Source organism: Notamacropus eugenii, chromosome 1 (assembly GCF_028372415.1).
Source record: "Notamacropus eugenii isolate mMacEug1 chromosome 1, mMacEug1.pri_v2, whole genome shotgun sequence".
In the NCBI taxonomy this organism is placed as follows: domain Eukaryota; kingdom Metazoa; phylum Chordata; class Mammalia; order Diprotodontia; family Macropodidae; genus Notamacropus; species Notamacropus eugenii.
The window spans coordinates 216,311,523-216,333,866 of record NC_092872.1 but is presented as its reverse complement, the minus strand read 5'-3'; the positions used below and the strand labels follow the sequence as shown (position 1 = coordinate 216,333,866).

The 22,344-nt window shown below is 45.7% G+C and overlaps 1 protein-coding gene and 1 long non-coding RNA gene across 2 annotated transcripts in view; one reads left to right on the top strand and one right to left on the bottom strand.

Annotated features, from left to right (window-relative positions):
• Positions 1-10,881: 10,881 nt before the first annotated feature.
• On the bottom strand, positions 10,882-21,129 carry LOC140516087 (uncharacterized). The gene is made up of 2 exons (XR_011971286.1): positions 21,041-21,129; positions 10,882-11,673 (listed from the first exon to the last, which is right to left on the bottom strand). It is a non-coding gene; the product is annotated as an uncharacterized lncRNA (long non-coding RNA).
• GOT1 (glutamic-oxaloacetic transaminase 1) overlaps positions 21,130-22,344 on the top strand; it is a 39,485-nt gene continuing 38,270 nt past the window's right edge. Inside the window, exon 1 of the mRNA XM_072627002.1 lies at positions 21,130-21,597. Within this exon, the coding sequence (XP_072483103.1) occupies positions 21,324-21,597 (274 nt within the window). The 5' untranslated portion in view covers positions 21,130-21,323. The remainder of the gene's footprint in view (positions 21,598-22,344) is intronic.

Genomic DNA, 22,344 nt, shown 5'->3' with positions numbered 1-22,344 from the left:
CCATCAGGGCCAAACCGCTTACTGGAAAAGCAGTTGGGGTTTCCATAGTAAGGACACTATTATTTTTATGATGAACATAGATCAACAGTGGCACCCAGAGGCCAAAACAGACTTACTTCCTCTGAAACTGATGTAACAGTAGTCAAGAGTTACCAGGTTCTAAAGAGTCTGTTTAGAAATAAAACAATCCTAAAATACAACTTAAAAATGAATAGTATATATATTTATAGAAATGAAAAATTATGTTGCCTTACTTTCTAAATAGGAGCATCCTATGGCTAAACAGTGTAGTTTCAATCCTGCTGACAATTCACAAGCCACTCAAGTCAAGGACTGATAATCATAGATTCCACTAAACCTAGACCCAGTTCACACTGACCTGTCATTCCTTTAAGAGAGGAATAATAAAGTCCAATTCCGATGCCTCATCTTGGCAGGAAGATAATCTTGTATTCTCAAAGCCTAATTCCAGCAGAGCACAAGCCCTAGCAAGGCCTAGCAATGGAGTATACATCTCAGGACTGGACTAAGTACCCAAAAGTTTGCAGGGTGAGAAAATTTTTAGCTATAGCAACTTTCCTGAACAGATTCCCCCCTATCAGTTTTGGGTTTCTGATAAAGATGTTGACAAGAATGTGTTCTAATTTCTACACATACCCCTAATACAGACTGGGATTAGATACAGAACACTCTAAAGCAATATTCCATAGCAATCTGGGGCTAAATGCATCTCTGTTTCTAAGTTTCAACTTCAATATAAGAAACTTCAACCCCATGTGATTTGGGGTATGTCTAAATAAGCTAGAATAATAGAATTCTAGAACTTGAAGGGAGAGAGATCACCTAGGCCACAGTTCTCCAACTTTTTTTGGTCTCAGTTCCTCATTATATTTTTTTAAATTGTTGTCATAATTTGAATTTTTAAAAAATTTATTTTTTAGGGGGCGGAGCCAAGATGGCAAAGTAGAAAGACGCACATACACATAGCTCCGAACCCACAAACCACAGAACGGCAGAGGGGACAAACCCAGGGCGAATTCTGCACCCAGAGACCACGGAATATTGGAGCAAGGGAGATTTCTGTTCTGGAGAGACCTGCAAACCTCTCGCGGGGGGACCTTCGCGCCCGGGACTGGGTGCTGGGGTGGGAAGAGGAGAGCAGCCCTGCTGCGGCAGCGACGACACCGTGGGAAAGAGATCTGAGAGGGCTGTGGAACGGAGTCTCCAGTGGCCACACGGGTTCCCCCACCCACAGAGGGACCTGCAAACCTCTCGCAAAAGGTCCGTCGCGCTGCAGACACGGTGCCCAGCCAAGACCTGCGGCGGCGGTGGCGACAGCGGCCGCGGCTCCGAGAGACAAAGTTCTGAGAGGGATCCGGAGGCGGGATCTTCAGCAGCTGCACGGGCCCCCCACCAACAGGTGACTGACGGGGGTAGGTGAGAGAGTCTCTTTGGCGGGTTGAGAGGGGAGTGAGGTGCCCCCATAGCTCGGGCCCCCCCCGGGAGGTGGGGGCTGAGAGGCAGCTGCGGACGGGGGCTCCCCAAACGGACGGGAGCCTGGATCCATTGTGGAAGGTCTGTGCATAAACCTCCTGAGGGAATTGAGCCAGAGAGGCGGCCCTGCCCCTGACCTCAGCACCTGAACTTAATTCTCACACTGAATAGCAGCCCTGCCCCCGCCAAAAATCCTAAGGCGGGAAGCAGCATTTGAATCTCAGTCCCCAAACGCTGGCTGGGAGGACCAGGAGGCGAGGTGGGTGTGAGGAGAACATTCAGAGGTCAGGCCACTAGGTGGAGACAATGCCAAGAAAAGGGAAAAAAATAAAACTATTGAAGGGTACTTTATCGGAGAAAAAAAACTTCCTCCCTTCCTTTCTGATGGGGAGGAACAATGCTTGCCATCAGGCAAAGACACAGAAATCGAGGATCCTGTGTCCCAGCCCACCCAATGGGCTCGGGCCATGGAAGAGCTCAAGAGGAATTTTGAAAATCAAGTTAGAGAGATGGAGGAAAGACTGGGAAGGGAAATGAGAGGGATAAGGGAGAAGCATGAAAAACAGATCAGCTCCCTGCTAAAGGAGAACCAAAAAAATCTTGAAGAAATTGGCACCTTGAGAACTAGCCTAACTCAGCTGGCAAGGGAGGTGCAAGGGGCCAATGAGGAGAAGAATGCTTTCAAAAGCAGAATTAACCAAATGGAAAAGGAGATTCAAAAGCTTACTGAAGAAAATAGATCTCTCAAATGTGGAATGGTACAGATGGAAGCTTTGGACTTTTCGAGAAAGACAGATATCTCAGAACATACCGCGCAGATTCGAAAAATGGAAGATAATGTGAAATATCTTATTGGAAAAACAACTGACCTGGAAAATAGAATCAGGAGAGACAATGTAAAAATTCTGGGACTACCTGAAAACCATGATCAAAAGAAGAGCCTAGACATCATCCTCCATGAAATTATCAAGGAAAACTGCCCTGAGATTCTAGAACCAGAAGGCAAAATAAATATTCAAGGAATCTGCAGAACACCGCATGAAAGAGATCCAAAAAGAGAAACTCCTAGGAGCATTGTGGCCAAATTCCAGAATTCCCAGGTGAAGGAGAAAATATTGCAAGCAGCTAGAAAGAAACAATTCAAGTATTGTGGAAATACAATCAGGATAGTACAAGATCTGGCACCTTCTACATTGAGGGATAGAAGGGAATGGAATAGGATATTCCAGAAGTCAAAGGAACTAGCACTAAAACCAAGAATCACCTACCCAGCAAAACTGAGTATAATACTTCAGGAGAAAAAATGGTCTTTCAATGAAATAGAGGATTTTCAAATTTTCTTGATGAAAAGACCAGAGCTGGAAAGAAAATTTGACTTTCTAACACAAGAATGAAGAGAACCATAAAAAGGCGAACAGCAAAGAGAAATCATAAGGGACTTACTAAAGTTGAACTGTTTACATTCCTACATGGAAAGACAATATTTATAACTCTTGAAACATTTCAGTATCTGAGCACTGGGTGGGAGTACACACACACACACATGCACACACGCACACATACATAGAGACAGAGTGCACAGAGTGAATTGAAGAGGATGGGATCATATACTAAAAAAAAAAAAAAATGAAATCAAGCAGTGAGAGAGAAATATTGGGAGGAGAAAGGGAGAAGTTATATGGGGCAAATTATCTCTCATAAAAGAGGCAAGCAAAAGACTTATTAGTGGTGGGATAAAGAGGGGAGGCAAGAGAAAAACATGAGATCTACTCTTATCACATTCCACTAAAGGAAAGAATATAATGCACACTCATTCTGATAGGAAAACCTATCTCATAATACAGGAGAGTGGGGGACAGGGGCACAAGCAGGAAGGGGGGGGAGGATAGAGGGGAGGGCATGGGGAGGAGAATGCAATACGAGGTCGACACTCATGGGGAGGGAAAGGACCATAAGAAAATAGAAGTAATGGGGGACAGGACAGGATGGAGGGAAATATAGTTAGTCTTATACAACACAACTAGTATGGAAATCATTTGCAAAACTAAACAGATATGGCCTATATTGAACTGCCTGTCTTCCAAGGGGAAGGGGTAGAGAGGGAGGGAGCTAAAGAAGTTGGAACTCAAAGTGTTAGGACCAAATGTAATGTTCTTACCACTGGGTAACAAGAAACACAGGTTAAGGGGTCAAGAAAGCTATCCGGCCCTACAGGACAAAAGAGAAGACGGAGACAAGGGCAGGGAGGGAGGATAGAGGAGAGAGCAGATAGGTCACAGGGGCAATTAGAAAACTTGGGTCTGGGGGGGGGAGGGGGAAAAAAGGGGAGAAAATTTGTAACCCAAAATTGTGTGAAAATAAATGTTAAAAGTTTAATAAAAAAAAAATTTATTAAAAAAAATTTATTTTTTAGTTTTCCACATTCATTTCCACAAGATTTTGAGTTCCAAATTTTCTCCCCATCTTTCCCCTCTGCCCATCCCAAGACAGTATGTATTCTGATTACCCCTTCTCCTAATCTGCCCTCCCTTCCCTTATATCCATCTCCTCTATTTTCTTGTAGGGCAAGACCCCATTACCTGTATATCTTATTTTCCAGTTGCATGTAAAAACAATTTTTACATTCATTTTAAAAACTTTTGAGTTCCAACTTCTCTTCCTTCTTTCCTCCCCACCCATTCCCACTGAGAAGGCAAGCAAATGTTATACATGTGTAGTTATGCAAAAGACTTCCATAAAAGTCATGTTGTAAAAGACTAACTATATTTCCCTCCATCCTATCCTGCCTCCATTGATTCTATTCTTTTGACCCTATCCCTCCTTAAAAGTGTTTATTTCTAATTACTCCCTCCTCCCATTTGCCCTACCTTCCATCATCCCCCCACACACCCCAATTTCCTCCCCCCCCATACCCCACTTATCCCCTTCTCTCTTACTTTCCTGTAGTGTAAGATAGATTTTCATAGCAAATTGAGTGTGCCTATTATTGCCTCCTTAAACCAAATGTGACAAAAGTAAGGTTCGCTTTTTCCCCTCTCACCCTCCCTCCTCTTCCCCTCCATTGAAAAAGCTTTTTCTTGCCTCTTTTATGTGAGATAATTTGCCCCATTCTATTTCTCCCTTTCTCTCCCAATATATTCCTCTCTCACCCCTTAATTTTATTTTTTTTTAGATATCCCTTCCTATTCAACTCATTCTATGTCCTCTGTCTATAGGTATATAATCTACCCAACTACCCTAACACAGAGAAGTCTCAAGAGTTACAAATATTATCTTTCCATGTAGGAATGTAAACAGTTTTTGTAAGCAGCATATTGTTGGATTATGGCTTTTAATCCATTCTGCTATCCGTCTCCGTTTTATGGGAGAGTTCATTCCATTCACATTCACAGTTATGATTACAATCTGTGTATTTCCCTCCAACCTCTTTCCCACCATTTGTGCTTTTAGCTCTCCCGTCTCCCTTCCCCTCCTCAATAGTATTCACTTTTCTCCCCCTCCTCCTGCAGCCTTCCCCTCCTTCTTTTGACCCCCCTCCCTTTTAGTCCCCTTTACTCTTATTGCTTCTTTCCTCCCTTTTAGCCACCCTCCCCTTTCTTCCCCCTTCCCCTCCTACTACCTATAGAGCTAGTTAGGCTTATCTACTTAAGATTATTGTTCCCTCCTTTGAACAAATCAGATGAGAGTACCTCTCAAACAATGCTCATCTCCCTCCCCTCCTTCCCTCTACTATAGTTTTGTACTTCTTCCTGTGATATAATTTGCCATTTTCTGCTTCCCCCTTTCCACACCTCCTATTACATTCCCTTCTCATACTTAAATCATATTTTTGACATGACATCATTTACTGTATGCCCGTTCCCTCTACATATATCCCTTTTATCATAATAGCTGCACAGTTCTCAAGATTAACAGGTATCATCTTCCCTTATAGGGAGGTAAACAGTTTGCCCTAATTGAGTAGCAAGTTTTTGTTTTTTTTTTTCCCCTCTGTTTACCTTTTTATGATTCTCTGGAGACCTGCATTTGAAGATCAAATTGTCTATTGAGTTCTGGTGTTTTGGTCAGGAAGCTCTGGAAATCCCTTATTTCGTTGAATGACTTTCTCCTTGCCTGAAATGTTATGCTGAACTTTGCTGGGTAGTTGATCCTTGGTTGAAGTCCCAACTCCTTTGCCTTACGGAATATTGGGTTCCAATTCTTTCGATCTTTTAATGTAGAAGCTGCAAGGTCCTGTGTGATCCTGACTGTGTGTCCTTGATATTTGAATTGTTTCTTTCTGGCTGCTTGTAGTATTTTCTCCTTCACTTGATAGCTCTGGAATTTGGCAACTATATTTCTTGGGGTTTTGAGTTTGGGATCCCTTTCGGGAGGGGAACGGTGGATTCTTTCGATGACTATTTTGCCCTCTGAGTCTAGTACTTCTGGACAGTTTTCCTTGATGATTTCCTGGAAGATATTGTCCAGACTCTTTTCTTCATCATGGGTTTCTGGCAGGCCAATAATTCTTAGATTTTCTCTCCTGGATCTATTTTCCAGGTCAGTTGTTTTTCCAATTAAATATTTTACATTTTCTTCTATCTTTTCATTCTTTAGATTTTGTTTGACTCATTCTTGTTGCCTCATTGAGTCATTAGTTTCTACTTGCCCAATTCTAATCTTCATCGTAGTGTTTTCTTCAGTTAGCTTTTCCATCTCCTTTTCCATCTTACCAATTTTTCCCTTTAAGGAGCTATTTTCTCCATTTAATTTTTGTACTTCTTTTTCCATTCGACCAATTTTCCCAGTTAGGTTTTGGGTTTCCTTTTCCATCTGATCAATTTTCCCAATTAGGTTTTGGGTTTCCTTTTCCATTTGATTAGCTCTTCCTTTTAGGGAATTATTCTCTCCAGTTAATTTTTGAACTTCCTTTTCCATTTCTTCAATTTTCTTTTTCAGGGTGATGTTCTCATCAGTGAATTCTTTTTTTATAGTTTTAAAATCATTGGCCAGTTTTTCTTTTATATCCTTCTTCAGACGTTCCAGGTAATCTAGTTGTGCTTGCGAGAAATTCATAGTCCCATCTGAGGTTTCAGATGGAAGTACAGTCTCAGCCCTAACCTCTTTGGTGTTTGTGTTTTGGTCCTTATCCCCATAGAAAGATTCTATGGTTTTTTCACTTTTCGTCTGCTTTTTCCGATTCATGATGTTGGCTGAGTGTTGTAGCTTTTGGTTCTTTCAGTCAGAAGGTACAGATCTTTAAGTTGAGCTGATGTGTGTCTAGGCTAAAAGCAGGCTTTTGTTTTTTGTTTCCCCCATCAACCCTGGGGTTAGCTTGTTAGGTGCGTGGGAGGGGTGGTCTGGTCTCAGGATATCTCCTCAGCTGACTTGAGGCAAAGGCAAGGTCAGGGGGTGATCCCAGCTTCCCTATTGTCTTCCCTTTTCCCCTGGAGGGCTGGGGCACACCTAGAAGCTAACGCGTGTTCCCGCCCCTCCTGGGGCTTGTCTCCCGGCTCTGAGGCTTGCCTGGGTCTCAGTGCGAATTTTCTCTGCCCTGGGTCGTCTGTCCCTCCAGATCGCCTCCGCCACAGTAGGAAGAATCCCCCCTTGCCACTTTTCCAGCCTCTGGTGTTATGAGACCACCCGCCCCCTTCTGCTGTTCCCGCTGATCCAGGATTAATCTGGGGAAGAATTTTATGGTTCCCTCACGGTCATCAGGGGGGAGGAGAGAGCACTTACTGATCACTCTGCCATCCCAGTTCCTGGAAGTTCAAGTAGTGACCCACCGAAGTCCATCTTCAGGCTGAAGATTTCAAGGGCTGCTGCACTGATGTCTGGCACTCAGCGGCACTCAGCGGCTCTCACCGGCTCGGCCTGGCTTATCTCCTGTTCCGCTGGTCTCGCCCGCCACTCTCGGGCTCCTCTGGTCCCCTCCGCCCTGCTGCGCTGACCGCGCTGCGCTGTGCGCCGGGGTCTTACCCCCGCGGAACAGATCCCTCCCGTGGACCCTCCGGTCCAGCCTGGGCTCCGAATCCGTCAAAGTCCGTCACCCATTGGATTCTACACCTCCAATGTCTGGTCAGACTCTCCCCCTAGAGATATCCAGAGGAGTTTTTCCAGAAGCTTAGGTGAGTCGTTGGTTTCACTCCGCCATCTTGGCTCCGCCCCCCCATCTTGGCTCCGCCCCCCTCATCTTGGCTCCGCCCCAACAGTTTTTTATAATTTCTCTTTCCTGTTCATCTTTTCATGTTTCTCTTGATTCTTGTGTTTGAAAGTCAAATTTTCTATTCAGCTCTGGTCTTTTCATAAAGAATGCTTGAAAGTCCTCTATTTCACTGAATGATAATTTTTTCCCCTGAAGTACTGTACTCAGTTTTTCTGGGTAGGTGATTCTTGCCTTTAATCCTAGCTCCTTTGACCTCTGGAATATCGCCCCTTGGGTGATAGGTCAAGGACAAAAAGATTTTTCTTAGTAAAATGGATTGAGTGGTACTCAACCTTTTAGAAAGAATAATATTTGTCTGGTTCATATCTTTAGTCTCTCTAATCATTTGAAGTGGTAGGATCTAGGACAGCTCCTCCTTAGAGAAAGAATTCAGATTTCAGTGATAGGACAGAAGGGAGTAAAATAGATGTGTTTTGTGACAGTCTTCTGGCATAAAGGAGTTCCTCCTGGGAGGACATAGAGTTCCCCTATTGACCCTTGCTTTCTATAAGTGGGGTCACTGTGCCATACTTCCCCAGTGTAGATGTGGTTATCAAGGGGTTAAATCCTTGTCTTGGTACCCATTTTATGGGCCAGCCAGAGATGTTGGGAAAAACCACCCCTTAATGGGTTCAGATGCTGAGAATAACATGTAAAACAATGGGAATCAATTTAATGTAAAGTTTTATTGCAAGAATAGGGAAGAGGAAGAAAGGGAGAAAGGAAAGGGTACCCAAGATACAACTCTGGCAAACACACTAACACACAGTATAACTCACTTATGGGCATTCAGCAGGAAGGGAGTACTTCAGTGGGGAAGGTGTGATCCAAAGTGCCCCTCTGAGAGTAGGGCTCTTATACTCTGATTTTTGATGGGTCCCCTTGGAGCTGGCTAATATCAGGGGTCAGAACAAAATATTTGTTCTTTTGTTATTTTGGAAGTTTGTTATCAGGAAGAAAAACAAGCTGGTGGCAAGCAAAATGTTATTTGGGGGATATAGCTATACTAACCTTAAAAAAATATTATCAGTATTTTTCCATGAATATGTTCTATGTTTACTGCCTCCCTTAAGGGGAGACCATCATGGTGGCTTCAAGCCCTTAAAGATTTTATTTTATATTTTTCTATTATAACAATGGCTTCCGTGTATAGATTCTACAAGCTATAACTTCCCTTAAGGGGGGGCCCAATCTTATGACAATGCACTTACTCAATTACTCTTGAATATTAACCCAAACTGTATCTTTAACACATTGTGATCTTTTCCTTGTTCAAGATTCCTATAAATGGAGGCGGAGCCAAGATGGCGGAGTAGAAAGACGCACATACACATAGCTCCGAACCCACAACCCACAGAATGGCTACAGGGGAGCAACTCACGGCAAATTCTGCACCCAGAGGCCACGGAATATTGGAGCGAGGGAGATTTCTGTTCCAGAGGGACCTGCAAACCTCTCACGGGGGGTCCTTTGCACTGCGGACTGGGCACCGAGACTGGGAGCTGAGGGCAGCCCTGCAGCGGCCGCGGCACCGAGAGGAAAAGATCCGAGTGGGCTTCGGGGACGGGACCTCCAGCGGCCACGCGGGTCCCTCCACCCACAGAGGGACCTGCAAACCTCTCGCAAAAGGTCCGTCGTGCTGCAGACGCGGAGCCCAGCCCAGCACAGACCTGCTGTGGCCACGGCACCAAGAGAAACAGACCCGAGCAGGCTTCAGGGACGGGATCTCCAGCGGCCGCACAAGTTCCTCCTCCCACAGGTGACAGGGGTCGGTGAGAGAGTCTCTTTGGCGGGTCGAGAGGGGAGTGGGGTGCCCCCATGATTTGGGCCTCCCCCGGGAGGTAGAAGCTGAGAGGCGGCTGCAGACCGGGGCTCCCCAAACAGGCAGGAGCCTGGATCCATTGTGGAAGGTCTGTGCATAAACCCCCTGAGGGAACTGAGCCTGAGAGGCAGCCCTGCCCCGACCTGACTACCTGAACTTAATTCTCACACTGAATAGCAGCCCTGCCACTGCCAAAAGCCCTAAGGCTGGAAGCAGCATTTGAATCTCAGTCCCCAAACACTGGCTGGGAGGACCAGGAGGCGAGGTGGGTGTGAGGAGAATATTCAGAGGTCAAGTCACTGGCTGGGAAAATGCCCAGAAAAGGGAAAAGAAATAAGACTATAGAAGGTTACTTTCTCGGAGAACAGACATTTCCTCCCTTCCTTTCTGATGAGGAAGAACAATGCTTACCATCAGGCAAAGACACAGAAATCAAGGCTTCTGTGTCCCAGCCCACCCAATGGGCTCAGGCCATGGAAGAGCTCAAAAAGAATTTTGAAAATCAAGTTAGAGAGGTGGAGGAAAAACTGGGAAGAGAAATGAGAGATATGAAAGAAAAGCATGAAAAGATTCCTATAAATATTTCTTAAAGTCTTCCTGCGACAGAATCAGGTGGAAGATGTAGGGATCTATAACAATGTCATCCCTCCCTTTCTCTAAACTATACATACTTAAGTGTTCACTTAAACTCTTTCTGGCAAATTTGAGCCCAATTTTATTAATATTTTTCCTTCACCAGGTATTAAGTACTAGAGACGGGATTCAGATCGGGTCTTCTGCCTCTAATCCAAGCTTTTTCTAATATGCTGTGCTAGAAAATTTTGTTAGCTTGTTCCCAAAGAACATTAATAACTACAGCTTGTTTCTTTCCCCCCAATTCTGCTTGTTATTTTTCCTTAGCAAATATTTCCTTAAGTGCAAATTCAAGTCAGACTCTCCAGAGATACATAGCAAATCCTTTCATAACTTTAGTAGTTTTGTCATGAGTTGCTTCACTCAGCATGTCTATCTGATCTTTGGATGATGGCCAGGCGAATGACGTGAAGAGTGACTGTGATATTGGTTGACAAAAGGCAATGCCCTCCCACCCACCCCCCAACCTTTGGAAGGTTGAGCTCATGAGCTATAATTTAGCACCTGCCCTTTCCTTGAGTAAGCCTATAAAGTTCACAGTGTTATTTGAACTTCAAATCTTTGGCTAGAACTTGTAGTTCTCTGTGGAGGCAAACATATTGAAATGTTTTGAAATACTGAAAATATTTTTGAATTGAAAATCTTGAATTGAAAAATTGAAAATATTGAAATATTATTGGCAGGACCCCCTATGGTTAAAAATCAAGAGTCAAAGTTTTCTGCAAGAAATAATGACTAAACATGTATGTCGTAATCTAAACATGTATTTACTAACATGAATTACATGCGTTACTAGCCTATTTACAGTTATACACCAAGGTCTACTTCTTGATCTGCAGGTGGATGACTTAATCAACAAGCATAAGCACTTTCTATTGTGGTTTTGTCTGTATTTTGATCCTTCCTTCTTGAAGAGGACCATGACCTCAGGAGGATGCAGTCATGACTTGCAAGTGAATTGGATTTGAGGGAGGAAGGGCTGTTCAAAGTCACCAGTCTCACCTTCTCCTCAGGAGCCATCTGGATCCAATGGCCAGATATACATTAGGATAACTGGAGATGGCCCAGGAAGCTGTGAGAGGCCTTGATCTTTTTAAGCTAAGGTTTTTCCCAGTTTCCACTTTGACTGACCGAGTCAATGCTCATTCAGTGATTAAGGCTGTTTAAATGAGTCAAGAGATGGCCCCTTTAAAAAAAAAAATAAGGTGACCAAATTGGGAGGGAAGACCCTCAGGGTTGACCAAGGTTTCTGGCCAAAAGAGAAAAGATTACTATTTATGTTCACTTTGAGTCATCAGGGTTCAAACAATGACCACTAAGTGATGCTTGGGCTGGGATCTGTTGGCCAATCAATGAGAACCAGAGTGATCTGAGTTTAAGCCATGGTCTTTAAGAAAGAAGTCTAGTCAGTAAATCCCAAGATATTAAGGTAGGCTTCAGTCATCAAAATTTATCCTTTCTTACCCCCTGGTAAGGTCATTATACCCCCAAGTAGAGACCTTGGGTAAGTCACAACTTCCATCCACTTCAGGTTCCTCATCTGTAAATGGAAATAATAATAGCACCAAACTCAAAAGGTTGTTGTGAAGAGCAAATGAAATAATGTATGCAAAGTGTACTTTGTAAATGCTATTATAACAACAATAACTGTTATTATTACAAGGAGCAAAGGACTTGGAGTCGGACCATCTGAATCACGGCTCTGCCAGTTTTCAGAGGAAGAAATCCAAGTTACAAATAACCATACGAAAAAATATTCTGAATCACTAATAGAGAAATGAAAATGAAAGCAAATATGAAGTTCCTCCAGGTACTATCAGATTGTCAAAGTTAACAAGAGTAATAGGACAAATGCTAGAAGGACTTTGGGAAAACAGGTACTTTAAGGTACTACTGGCCGATCTGTGAAATAGCTTAGTCATTTTTGAAAGCAATTTGGAATTATGACGAAAAAGCTATTAAATTGTGAACATCCTTTGACTGAACCATAACACTACGAGCTCTATACCCCCAAAGAGAGCAAAGAAAAAAAATGGTCCCATATGTACAAAAATACTTATGATGGGGTACAGACTCTGGGAACCCCCTGGAACTCTCTTTGAATCTTCCCACTTAATCCAGCCTTTCATACCCAGATCAATTTACCCTTAACCTAGCCTGGACCTCCAAGGTCTGTTACTCATTGTCTGATATCTCCAGATTGCCTCCAGATGTTTCCCACTGTTGATCAGTCACCATAGTCTCAACTAGACTACTTGGCCACCCCTAGATCTTTCCCATGGTCTTTCTGTATATAATCTCCTTTTTGCCTCCACTAAGGTGCTCAGATTCAGTCTGGTCTGCTCAAGTGTCACAAATGGTTAGGCTTCTTAAGAGACAAGCCAATATGGTGAATCTTTAATATTTTGGCTGAAAGGCTTGGGTTGAATTCATTTAGGCAAGACCTGGGGTGTCAGTGTTTTGGGGTTTCAAGCACCAACATCAATATCATGGTACCCTGACCTCAACACTTATAGATGCTGTTTTGTGGTGGCAAAGAACTGGAAACTGAGGAGATGCCCATCAAATGAAAAATGTGGCTAAACAAGTTATGGTGTATATATGGGATGGAATACTATTATGCTGTAAGAATGATGAAGGGGACACTTTCAGAGAACGTGGGAAGACTAGTATGAACTGATGATGAAGTCAAGGTGATGAGGTAGAAGCCCAAGCCAAGACCTTTCTCCCTTGGATCTGGAGGGCTTTTGTCCCATTCGTTTGAAGGGCCCCTGGAAAGTCTGGCTTTGGGGGGGGCTCCTTGGATTCCCCTTCCTTTTCTCCCAGGCCTGGTACTCCCTATCTTCTATTTAGCATTCCTTTGATATTCCTCCCTTTGATCCCATTACCAGCCACTCCCATCAGGATCCTCCCTGGGCTTGATCTATGGAGACCATTCCTGGGACCCCAGACTACTTGGTGACACTTTGATTCTTCCCTCAGTCTTTTTCTGTATTTAAGTTCCATCTTGCCTCCATGAAGGCGCTCAGATTCAATCCAGCTCAGACTCTGTCTAGATAGAATCTAGAGATTCTACCTGGCCAGCTTGTGAATACAAGCATTACAAATGCTTAGGCTCCTTAAGTGTTAATCCAGTATGGCGAATCTTTAATAAACTTTGTTTTTCTTTAGCGTTAAGAAGGCTTGTGTCGAATTCATTTGAGCAGGACCCAGCATGTTGGTATTTTGGGGTTCCCCAACACCCCAAACCTCAACATTTTGGTTCCCTGAGCAAGAAGAACTGCTAATCTCAAGTTCTTCTGCCAAGACTGAAAGGTATAAAAACCTCCCCCTCTCCCTATCCCCTTCTCACTCTCCAAGCACCTGGGAAGCAGTTTTCAGACCTGACCTCAGGTCCCAGTAGGTCAGGCAGCTAGAAGGCTCTCTTGCACTCAACCTGATGCTCTCAAGTTGTCGATCCAGTGACTGTGTTTGAGGCCGTGGACCTGGGCACACCCTCCAAAGCACAGATCAGGAAGTGGGTGCCCAACTCTCTGAATTCCCTGGGTGCTAGAGAATTAGGGAAACGTCAGTTACTTTTTTTTCTCTTTTTTTCAAGGCTTACTCCCACATCCTCCTTTACAGAGGGAGGGACTTCAAGCCCCGTGACTGTAATGTGTCAATCCTCTTCAGTCCCCCAAAATTCACCTTTGGGTTGTCTCTTACCAAATTGGAAAAAATTTAGCTTCTCTAAAGAACTTAAAAAGAAAAAGTTGGTGTTCTTTTGCAATACGGTTTGACCTCAGTATCACCTGGAGGACTGTGAAGTATGGCCCATTTTGGGGACCTTACAATGTAATACTCTTTTACAGTTAGAATTATATTGTTGCCAAAAGGAAAAATGGATAGAAATACCCTGCATAATGGCCTTTGTCAAGCTCTCTGAGAACCCCATTCTTAGAAAAGATTGTAAGATGCTTGTAGCTAGAGCTGCCCCACAAAAGGGGGTGAATTGGACATTGGGGCCTCAGCCTCACCTCCTTCCCTATCTCGTTTCCCACCAACCCAGTTCCTATCCCCACCCCAATCTCCCCCAGCCCAGCCTGTGGCTCCCTTACCTCCCCCAACCCTGGGCTTCCCTTCTTTTCCTTGGTTTCCCTTCTCTTTTCCTGTATCCCAACCCCCTCCCCCGCTTCGATTCCTGCCTCATTTAACTTTCACGTCTCCTATTCTATTTCTCCTCCCATGGCCCCTCCCCCCTTGGTGACCTCTGCTCAGTTCCCAGCCATGGGTCTTGCTGAGGTGCCCCCTCTGAAGCCCTTCTCCCTGAGGCAACATCCACTCAGGTCTCAGGTGCTGCTCCCACCACACTCTCTGGGGTATCTCCCCCTCTGACACCTTCCCTTCCTCGGGTACCAGCTGATCCCCTACCAGCCAGATCCCTTGACCTTGCACCCCAATCCAGTTCAGTCAGCATTCCCTAGCCTCTTCCTCATGAAAACCAGGACTTCCTATCTCTCTAACCAAGCCCCTGACCCCACAGTGTCTCATGTCCCATTCTCCATCTCAGACCTCATTCAAGTTAAAGAGAAACTGGGGAGATACTCAGAAGACCTCACTAAGTTTACTGAGGGTTTTAGGGACATTTCTCTACAATTGGAACTTTCTTGGAATGATCTGCATATCTTTTTCTCTGCCTGCTGTACCATTGAGGAGAAGACTATATGGGAACACACCCAAAAGTCTGGGGATCATTTGGCTAGCAATGATCCCACATAATACCCTCCAGGAGCAGCTGCTGTTCTCATTAGTGACCCAGGATGGGATTATCAAAAGAGTGAGGATAGAGGAGAGAGAGACCATATGGTAATTTGCCTGTTAGAAGGCCTAAAAACTGCAAATTTTCAAAAAGTTAGGGAAATTACTCAGGGAGCAAAGGAAAACCCTGCCCTTTTTCAAGACCAGCCAGTAGAAGCTATTAAAAAGCATACAAATTTGGATCTTGACTCCATAAAAGGGGCAGCAATCCCTTAGCATGTATTTTATTAATCAATCTGCCCCAGATATTAGGGGGAAACTGGAGAAATTGGCAATGTGACCCCAAACACCTCAGGCCCAATTACTGGAGACGGCCTTTGGAGTCTTTAATAACAGAGCCTTCATTGTGGCAGAGGAAAGAGAACACAGGGGAAGGGCCAGGGACACGGAGCATGTTCAATTCTTGGCTGCTGCCATGGCCAGGAAAAGACCCAGGAAGTACCCCTCCAGGGCGCCCCCTTAGAGGAAGCCTGGCTGCCCGGGCAATGGGGAAACCTGATTTCAATGCCCCAAGGAGGGTCACTGGTCCAAGGAGTAGCCTTCCAGGGCACCCCCCCACCCCGGAGGGAACCCCAGGAACCGATGCCTGAGGAGCTGTGCCCATGTGACCAGGAGGGACATTAGAGAAAGGACTGAACTGAGCAGCTGATCCTTATCTCAGCCCCCAGTGCTGGCTTGGTGGAACTGGAGGCCAGGTAGTTGTGGAGAGGAAAGATTCCAGGCACAAAAGTTTCTGGTTGCTCCCAGACCAGTGTACATGTTTGATTGTGCCACCTTGGAGGAACTGAGATCTTACACATCTCCAGAGTATACTCTGCTCTTGACAAAGGACCCCAAAGTCAAGTAACTAGTTGAGAAAATGCCCAAAAAAGGGAGGAAGGATTGTCCCTCAGGTTGGAAAAGTGGTAGAGCCTCCCCCCAGTACCTGTCCTCCAGTCTTCTCAAGATCCAGAGCAATCGGAAAGCCTGGGTGCTGGCAAAGCTCCCACTTTCTCCACCTCTCACCAAGCATGGGGCAAAAATTGAGGCTGAAGGTAAGGTTACCCTCTTTAACATGGCTAAATCCTCTGTTTTAACTAGTTACTCTGGCCCTACCCACCCTTTGACCTCTGAGGTCATAGGCATTGAAGGAGAAAACTAAGGAATGTCTCCAGACGTACCTCCTCCCCAGACTACTTGAAGATCTGTTGTTTAAACACCCCTTCCTTATGCCCTCCTCTGGCCCTGCCCTCTTGTTGGGAAGCAACCTGATGGTGAAATTGGGTAGTCAATTTTCTCTAATCTCCCCATGCTTGCTTGAAAATGTGGGAGACAGTTGACCCAATTGTTTGGGATATGGGAATTCCAAGAGGAGTTACTTCTGCCACACCAGCTGTTGTTAGCCTCCCAGACCCTAACGTGTTCCCCCATCTTGGCCAGTATCTCATTAAGCCTGAGACCTGGGAAGGACTACAACCTTTAATTGAAAAATTCCTTAAGTATAAAGTCCTTGTCCCTTGTTCCTCTCCATATAACACTGCAATCCTTCCTGCAAAAAAGCCTAATGGAAAATACTGGATGGTCCAAGACCTCAGAGCCGCTAATGAAGCTGTTATTCCAATACACCCCCTAGTCCCCAACCCATAGTCTATACTCACTCAAATCCCTAGGGACACCCAATTGTTCTCCACTCTGGATCTCAGATACCTTTTTTTTTTGTATACTTCTCCACGCAGATTCACAGTTCATTTTTGCCTTTGAATGGACCCTTCCTGGGAAATCAAGTCCATGCCAGCTAACATGCACAGTCTTGTCCCAGCGGTTTTGAGGTAGCCCTCATCTTTGGGAAAGGATTTAAGGGACCTGAAACTAACAGATAGTAGTCTCATTCAGTATGTGGATGATATCCTTATCTGTAGCCCCACCTGGGAGGCTTCTTTAGCTGCTGACACAGAAGCCCTTAATTTCTTGGGCACTCTCAGCCTTAGGGTCTCTTTGAACAAAGTCCAGGTAGTATGCCAATCGGAAAAGTATCTGGGTCACAAACTCACACCCCATCCTTAACCTCTGAGAGAAAAAGGACAATTCTGTCTATCCCTGTTGCAGTCACTAAGAAACAACTTCGAGCACTTCTAAGCATGGCTGGATTTTGTAGACTCTGGATTCCTAATTTTGGCCTCATTGCTAAGATCCTTTATGGCTCTCCTTAAGGCCCTGATTTACTCCCTCTAGAATGGGGTCTGGATAAGGCTAAAGCTTTTGAGACTCTGAACACTAATTTGACCACCACCCCAGCACTAACCCTACCCAGTGTAGAAAAACCTTTCACTCTGTATGTGGATGAAAGAAGAAGACAGGCTTTGGGAGTGTTAACCCATTCCTTAGTACCTGGCCCTAGGCCAGTGGATGTTTCTATTTACTCAAAATATGTTTTCCTTGTTCTATATGCCCATGGAGCAATCTGGAAAGAAAGGGGATATCTGATAGAAAAAAACTCCCCTTTCAAACATGCTCTTCCATGTTTTGATCTTGCCATAGTCTTCCTTAATCCCCTTCAGGGAAAATATTTTTTCTTTTTACTTCTCTTTTATGAAACTGTTTTCTTTTGAATTGGCAACGATAGTGTTAACCCTTTTTCTCCTCCTCCCTGATACTTTAAATACTCTTGGCCTCAGAAAGTGGGAGGATAACTCCTTCATCAAACTGGGAAACTCATTAGGCAGGGGGGATGTTGACTTGTGCAAAAGTTCCCCTCCCCAATACGACTTCCTCAGAGATCTATGCCACCCCTTTTATGTTGACCACCCCCTATGGGCTACTCTTTCCATCTCAGCACCTTGCTTAGAAGTGTATCGGGAACTTTACATTGGCCAGTTGTACCAGTTGTTTCAAGGGAGCATTTCCTACTTGCATCTTTGACTGCATGCATCCTCCCCTCTACTCTCCTAGTAGGTATAAAGCAAAATGCCACAGCTCCTTCTAGTTACAATATTCTTATTGATCTCTTAAAGATACCCCTCTCAACTGGGAGCTTAATGTGCAACCATTCTGATCCTTGCAGCATCCAAACTCAGACCATAATAACTTAGTGCCCCCAAACCATCTTCTTCATGGGAATCCTGGCTTCTTTCTATACTTGCCGCTATTCTTATTCCTCTACTGGCTATAATTCCTTTGTACCTGTTTGATTTGTTTGCTTAACATCCTTGCCAGATTTGTCTTTTCCACTGTGCAAGCCTTCAACTTCCAGATGACAGCCCAGGCTATATACCAACTTCCAACTGAATCCAAGGCCTTCAGCCCACTGGACCTGGCATCACCCAGGTTCTAAAGAACCTGGGACCCAGAGAGGCAGGGACAACTCTATGCCTCTTGCCAACAGGAAGCAGTTTTAGAAGCTGAGACCTTTGCCCCTTACCATAAAAGAATTTGGGTCTCATCTGTTTGGGGGGGGGAATGATGAGGTAGAAGCCCAAGCCAAGACCTTTCTCCCTTGGATCAGGAGGGCTTTTGTCCCATTTGTCTGAAGGGCCCCTGTAAAGTCTGGCCTTGGGGGAAGCTCCTTGGATTCCCCTTCCTTTTCTCCCAGGCCTGGTACTCCCTATCTTTTATTTAGCATTCTTTTGATATTCCTCCTTTTGATCCCATTACCAGCCACTCCCATCAGGATCCTCCCTGGGCTTGATCTATGGAGACCATTCCTGGGACCCCAGACTACTTGGTGACACTTTGATTCTTCCCTCAGTCTTTTTCTGTATTTAAGTTCCATCTTGCCTCCATGAAGGCGCTCAGATTCAATCCAGCTCAGACTCTGTCTAGATAGAATCTAGAGATTCTACCTGGCCAGCTTGTGAATACAAGCATTACAAATGCTTAGGCTCCTTAAGAGGCAACCCAGTATGGTGAATCTTTAATAAACTGTTTTTCTTTGACTTTGAGAAGGCTTGTGTCAAATTCATTTGAGCAGGACCCAACATGTTGGTATTTTGGGGTTCCCCAACACCCCAAATCTCAACAAAGGAATCATAATGTTGAGGTCTGGGGTACTCAGGACTCCAAAATACCAATACATTGGGTCCTGTTGAATAAATTCAATTCAAGCCTTCTTTCAGCCAAAGTAAAACAAAGTTGATTTGCCATTATTGGTATATAGGTTTGACTCTTAAGAAGCCGAGCCATTTATGACGCTTGTATTGACAAGCGGGTCAGGTAGTGTTGAGGTTCAGGGGTGCTAGGGACTCTGAAATACCGACATGCTGGGTCCTCCTCCAATGAATTCAATAGAAGCCTTCATAAAGCCAAAGAAAAACAAAGTTTATTAAAGATTCGCCTACTAGGTTGCCTCTTAAGGAGCCTAAGCATTTGTGACACTTGTATTCACAAGTGGGTCAGATAGAATTTCAGCTAGACAGAGTCTGAGCTGGATTGAATCCGAGCTCCTTCATGGAGGTGAGGTGGACCTTAAATACAGAAAAAGACTGAGGGAAGAATCACGGTGTCACCAAGTAGTCTGGTGCCCCAGGGAAAGTCTTGATGGGGGCAGTATGGGAATGTCCAGTACCCTGGGGTGAATACAGATAGACTCTAGGGAGGATCTTGATGGGAGTGGTCAGCAGCCTGGGGAATGGGGTTTTGATTGGATCGAGGGTGGGGAGTGTAACAGAGACCTGGGCACATCCATAAGGAAAAGCCCATAGGCTTCTGGAAACTACCGGATCTAATGGGAAGACTAGATTTGAGTAAGAAAGGCCAGATTAAATGTTCAGGGAGGTTCCCAGAGTCTGAATCCCATCAATAGAATCTAAACTAGATAGAATCAGAGCTAGATTGAATCTGAGCACCTTTGTAGAGGGGAGATGGAATTTATATATAGAAAGACTGGGAAAGATCTGAAGGTGGTCTTGTCTAGGGAACTAGGGTAACTAGTGATGTAATCAAGGGTGGGAAACAGCTGGAGGCAATTGGGAGGCATTGGACCAAGGAGGGCTTGGGGGGTGGGGGGAGAGCAGGTGGGGCAATCCAGAGGTAACATGGCTAGGCTAGGTTAAGGGTAACATATTTGAGTATAAAAGGCCGAGTAGGAAGATTCAAGGAGGTTTCCAGTCTGTACCCTATCATTGAGATAGAGTGGTTTGAGCAGAACAAGGGGAACAATTCATTTGATAACAATGTAAAGACAAACCACTTTGAAAGACTTCCCATCTCCCATCAATACAATAGAACCAACCACAATTCCGGGGCACTGAAGTGGAAACATGCAGTCCACCTACTGATAGAGGGGATGGACAAGTGTATGAATGCACAGGTTTTTGTTTCGGATTTAGCTAACCAGACCCGGCAGGTGGTGATACAGTGGAGTCCAGAGCCTGGAGTCAAAAAAGACTCCTCTTCCTGAGTTAAAAATCTGTGACCCTGGGCAAGTCACTTAATCCTGTTTGCCTCAGTTTCCTCATCTATAAAATAAACTGGAAAAGGGCAAACCACTCCAGTATCTCTGCCAAGAAAATCCTAGAAGGAATCACGAAGAGTCAGACACTGGCTTAATGTAGTTATTTATTTTGCTCAACTATATATTTGTAACCAGTCTTGTTTTTCTTGCTTTCTCAATACAGGAGGAAAGGGTGGAGAGAGGGATGTGAAAATGAAAATTTATCTAATTTTTTAAAAATCTCGGCTCTGGCACGACTTTTCTGTGCCTCGGTTTCCTCATTTAGAAAATGAGGGGTTTGGCCAACCTGGTTTCCAAGGTCTCTTCCAGATCCAAATGACCTTTCATTTCCCAGCACAGAAACTTTATGTGTCCCTGGCATCAGGGAAACCCTCGCTGTCGCCTGTTGACGAAGGCGACGGAAGGGAGTGTCCGGTGAGGGGACTTGCCCAAAGTTGCCGGGCCGGAGGAGCTAAGGGCTGAGCCCCGAAATTCTTGCCCCCATTTTATTAGACCAGTAAGTTAGTGCCTGCACCGGGGGGTGGGGGTGGCGGGGCGGCTTAACCTACAGCTGTTCCCCTACTGGGGGAGGAATGCCAGATCCCGCCCAGGGTCTCCTCTCAAAGGTCAAGCATGCTTCCCGTGAGGCGCCCAGAGAGAGGTTTGCTCCCTCTCGGGGTTCTAGCCTTCTAGAGGTTCTTACCTTCGCCTTCCACCCCCCCTGCCCCGACTGTGTCGTCAAAGCCGCCGGGCATGACGTTTCCAGCTATAGGAGAATCTGGCTGCCACTCGAACAGTAGCTCCCGCTCACACCTAAGCCGGCTCGGGTTCACCCCTCCCTTCCCGGCTTTCTCGTAATTTGCCGCGATCGGGTTGGCCCGGGTGATTAGCCCTCCCCAGCGAGACGCTCGCGACTGGCTGAGCGAAGGCGCGAGGTTCCGCCTCCCCGTTTACCATTGGACCGCGATTTGCACTGCCCAGGCCCAATGGCTGACCGGGACTGTCTCCTCCCCCCGAGACCATCGGCGCAGCGTCTTGGGCGCGATAGGCTCTTGTCTCCTGTCAAGGACTTAAGGATAGACACCTTCGGCGCAGGAGCTGGACCCGGAGGAGTCCGCGCCCTTGCTGCCGCCCTCGGCCTCGCCATGCCTTCGTCCATCTTCGCCGACGTGCCCCAGGCACAGCCGGTCTTAGTCTTCAAGCTCACCGCAGACTTCCGGGAAGACCCAGACCCCCGCAAGGTCAACCTAGGAGTGGGAGGTGAGGATGCTGCGGGGGAAGGAGGAGGTGGGGCGGGGGGAGGAAGCATCGCCCTTCCAGCAGCGCCCCGCAGCTATCCGTAGTCCCAGAGGGCCTGGGGTCGGGCTCGCCTCTTTCGAAGCTGGAGAAACTGAGGCGGGAAAAAGGCTAGAGGCGTAAGGAGGGAACACTGTTGAATGGGAATGCAGTCTCTCTGACCCATCCGCTTTTGGAGAGACCTTGATCTTTAAAGGGAGGACGGCTCAAGGCTCAACCTTGACTGCCTTGGTCGCTTTCCGGGTCCCTGGCTGGAGGCGCTGTGGTCAGGGGTACATTTAAATGTACTCGGAGGCTCTTTCTACCCCCTACCCCCAGCCCCACCCTAGGGTTTTGGCTTAAGGGATTGCTCTAGATTTGGAGTCCTTGGAGCTGGTTGTACTGGTTGTGTGACCTTGGGGAAAATTTCCCTCCTCTGTGATACTAGCTTAGTAATACCCTCCTTTTCTCCTCGGGATCCGAAGGGAACTTGCTTTGGAAACGTTGATGCAGAATTGTCCGCTGGGTGGTGAGAACGGGGCCGGGGATGGCTCTTTCCGCCGGGACTCCTTTACCATGGGAATGCCTCTCTAGTATTTTTATGACCTTGAGCAAACTCACTTTACCAGACAAAGGCCAAAGACACCCTGCTGAAAGTCTGGGAGGCTCTGTAAACTGTGGGACTCTGGGCCAACCGAATGACCCCCTTGAATGGCAGCGTCCTTGAGTGTT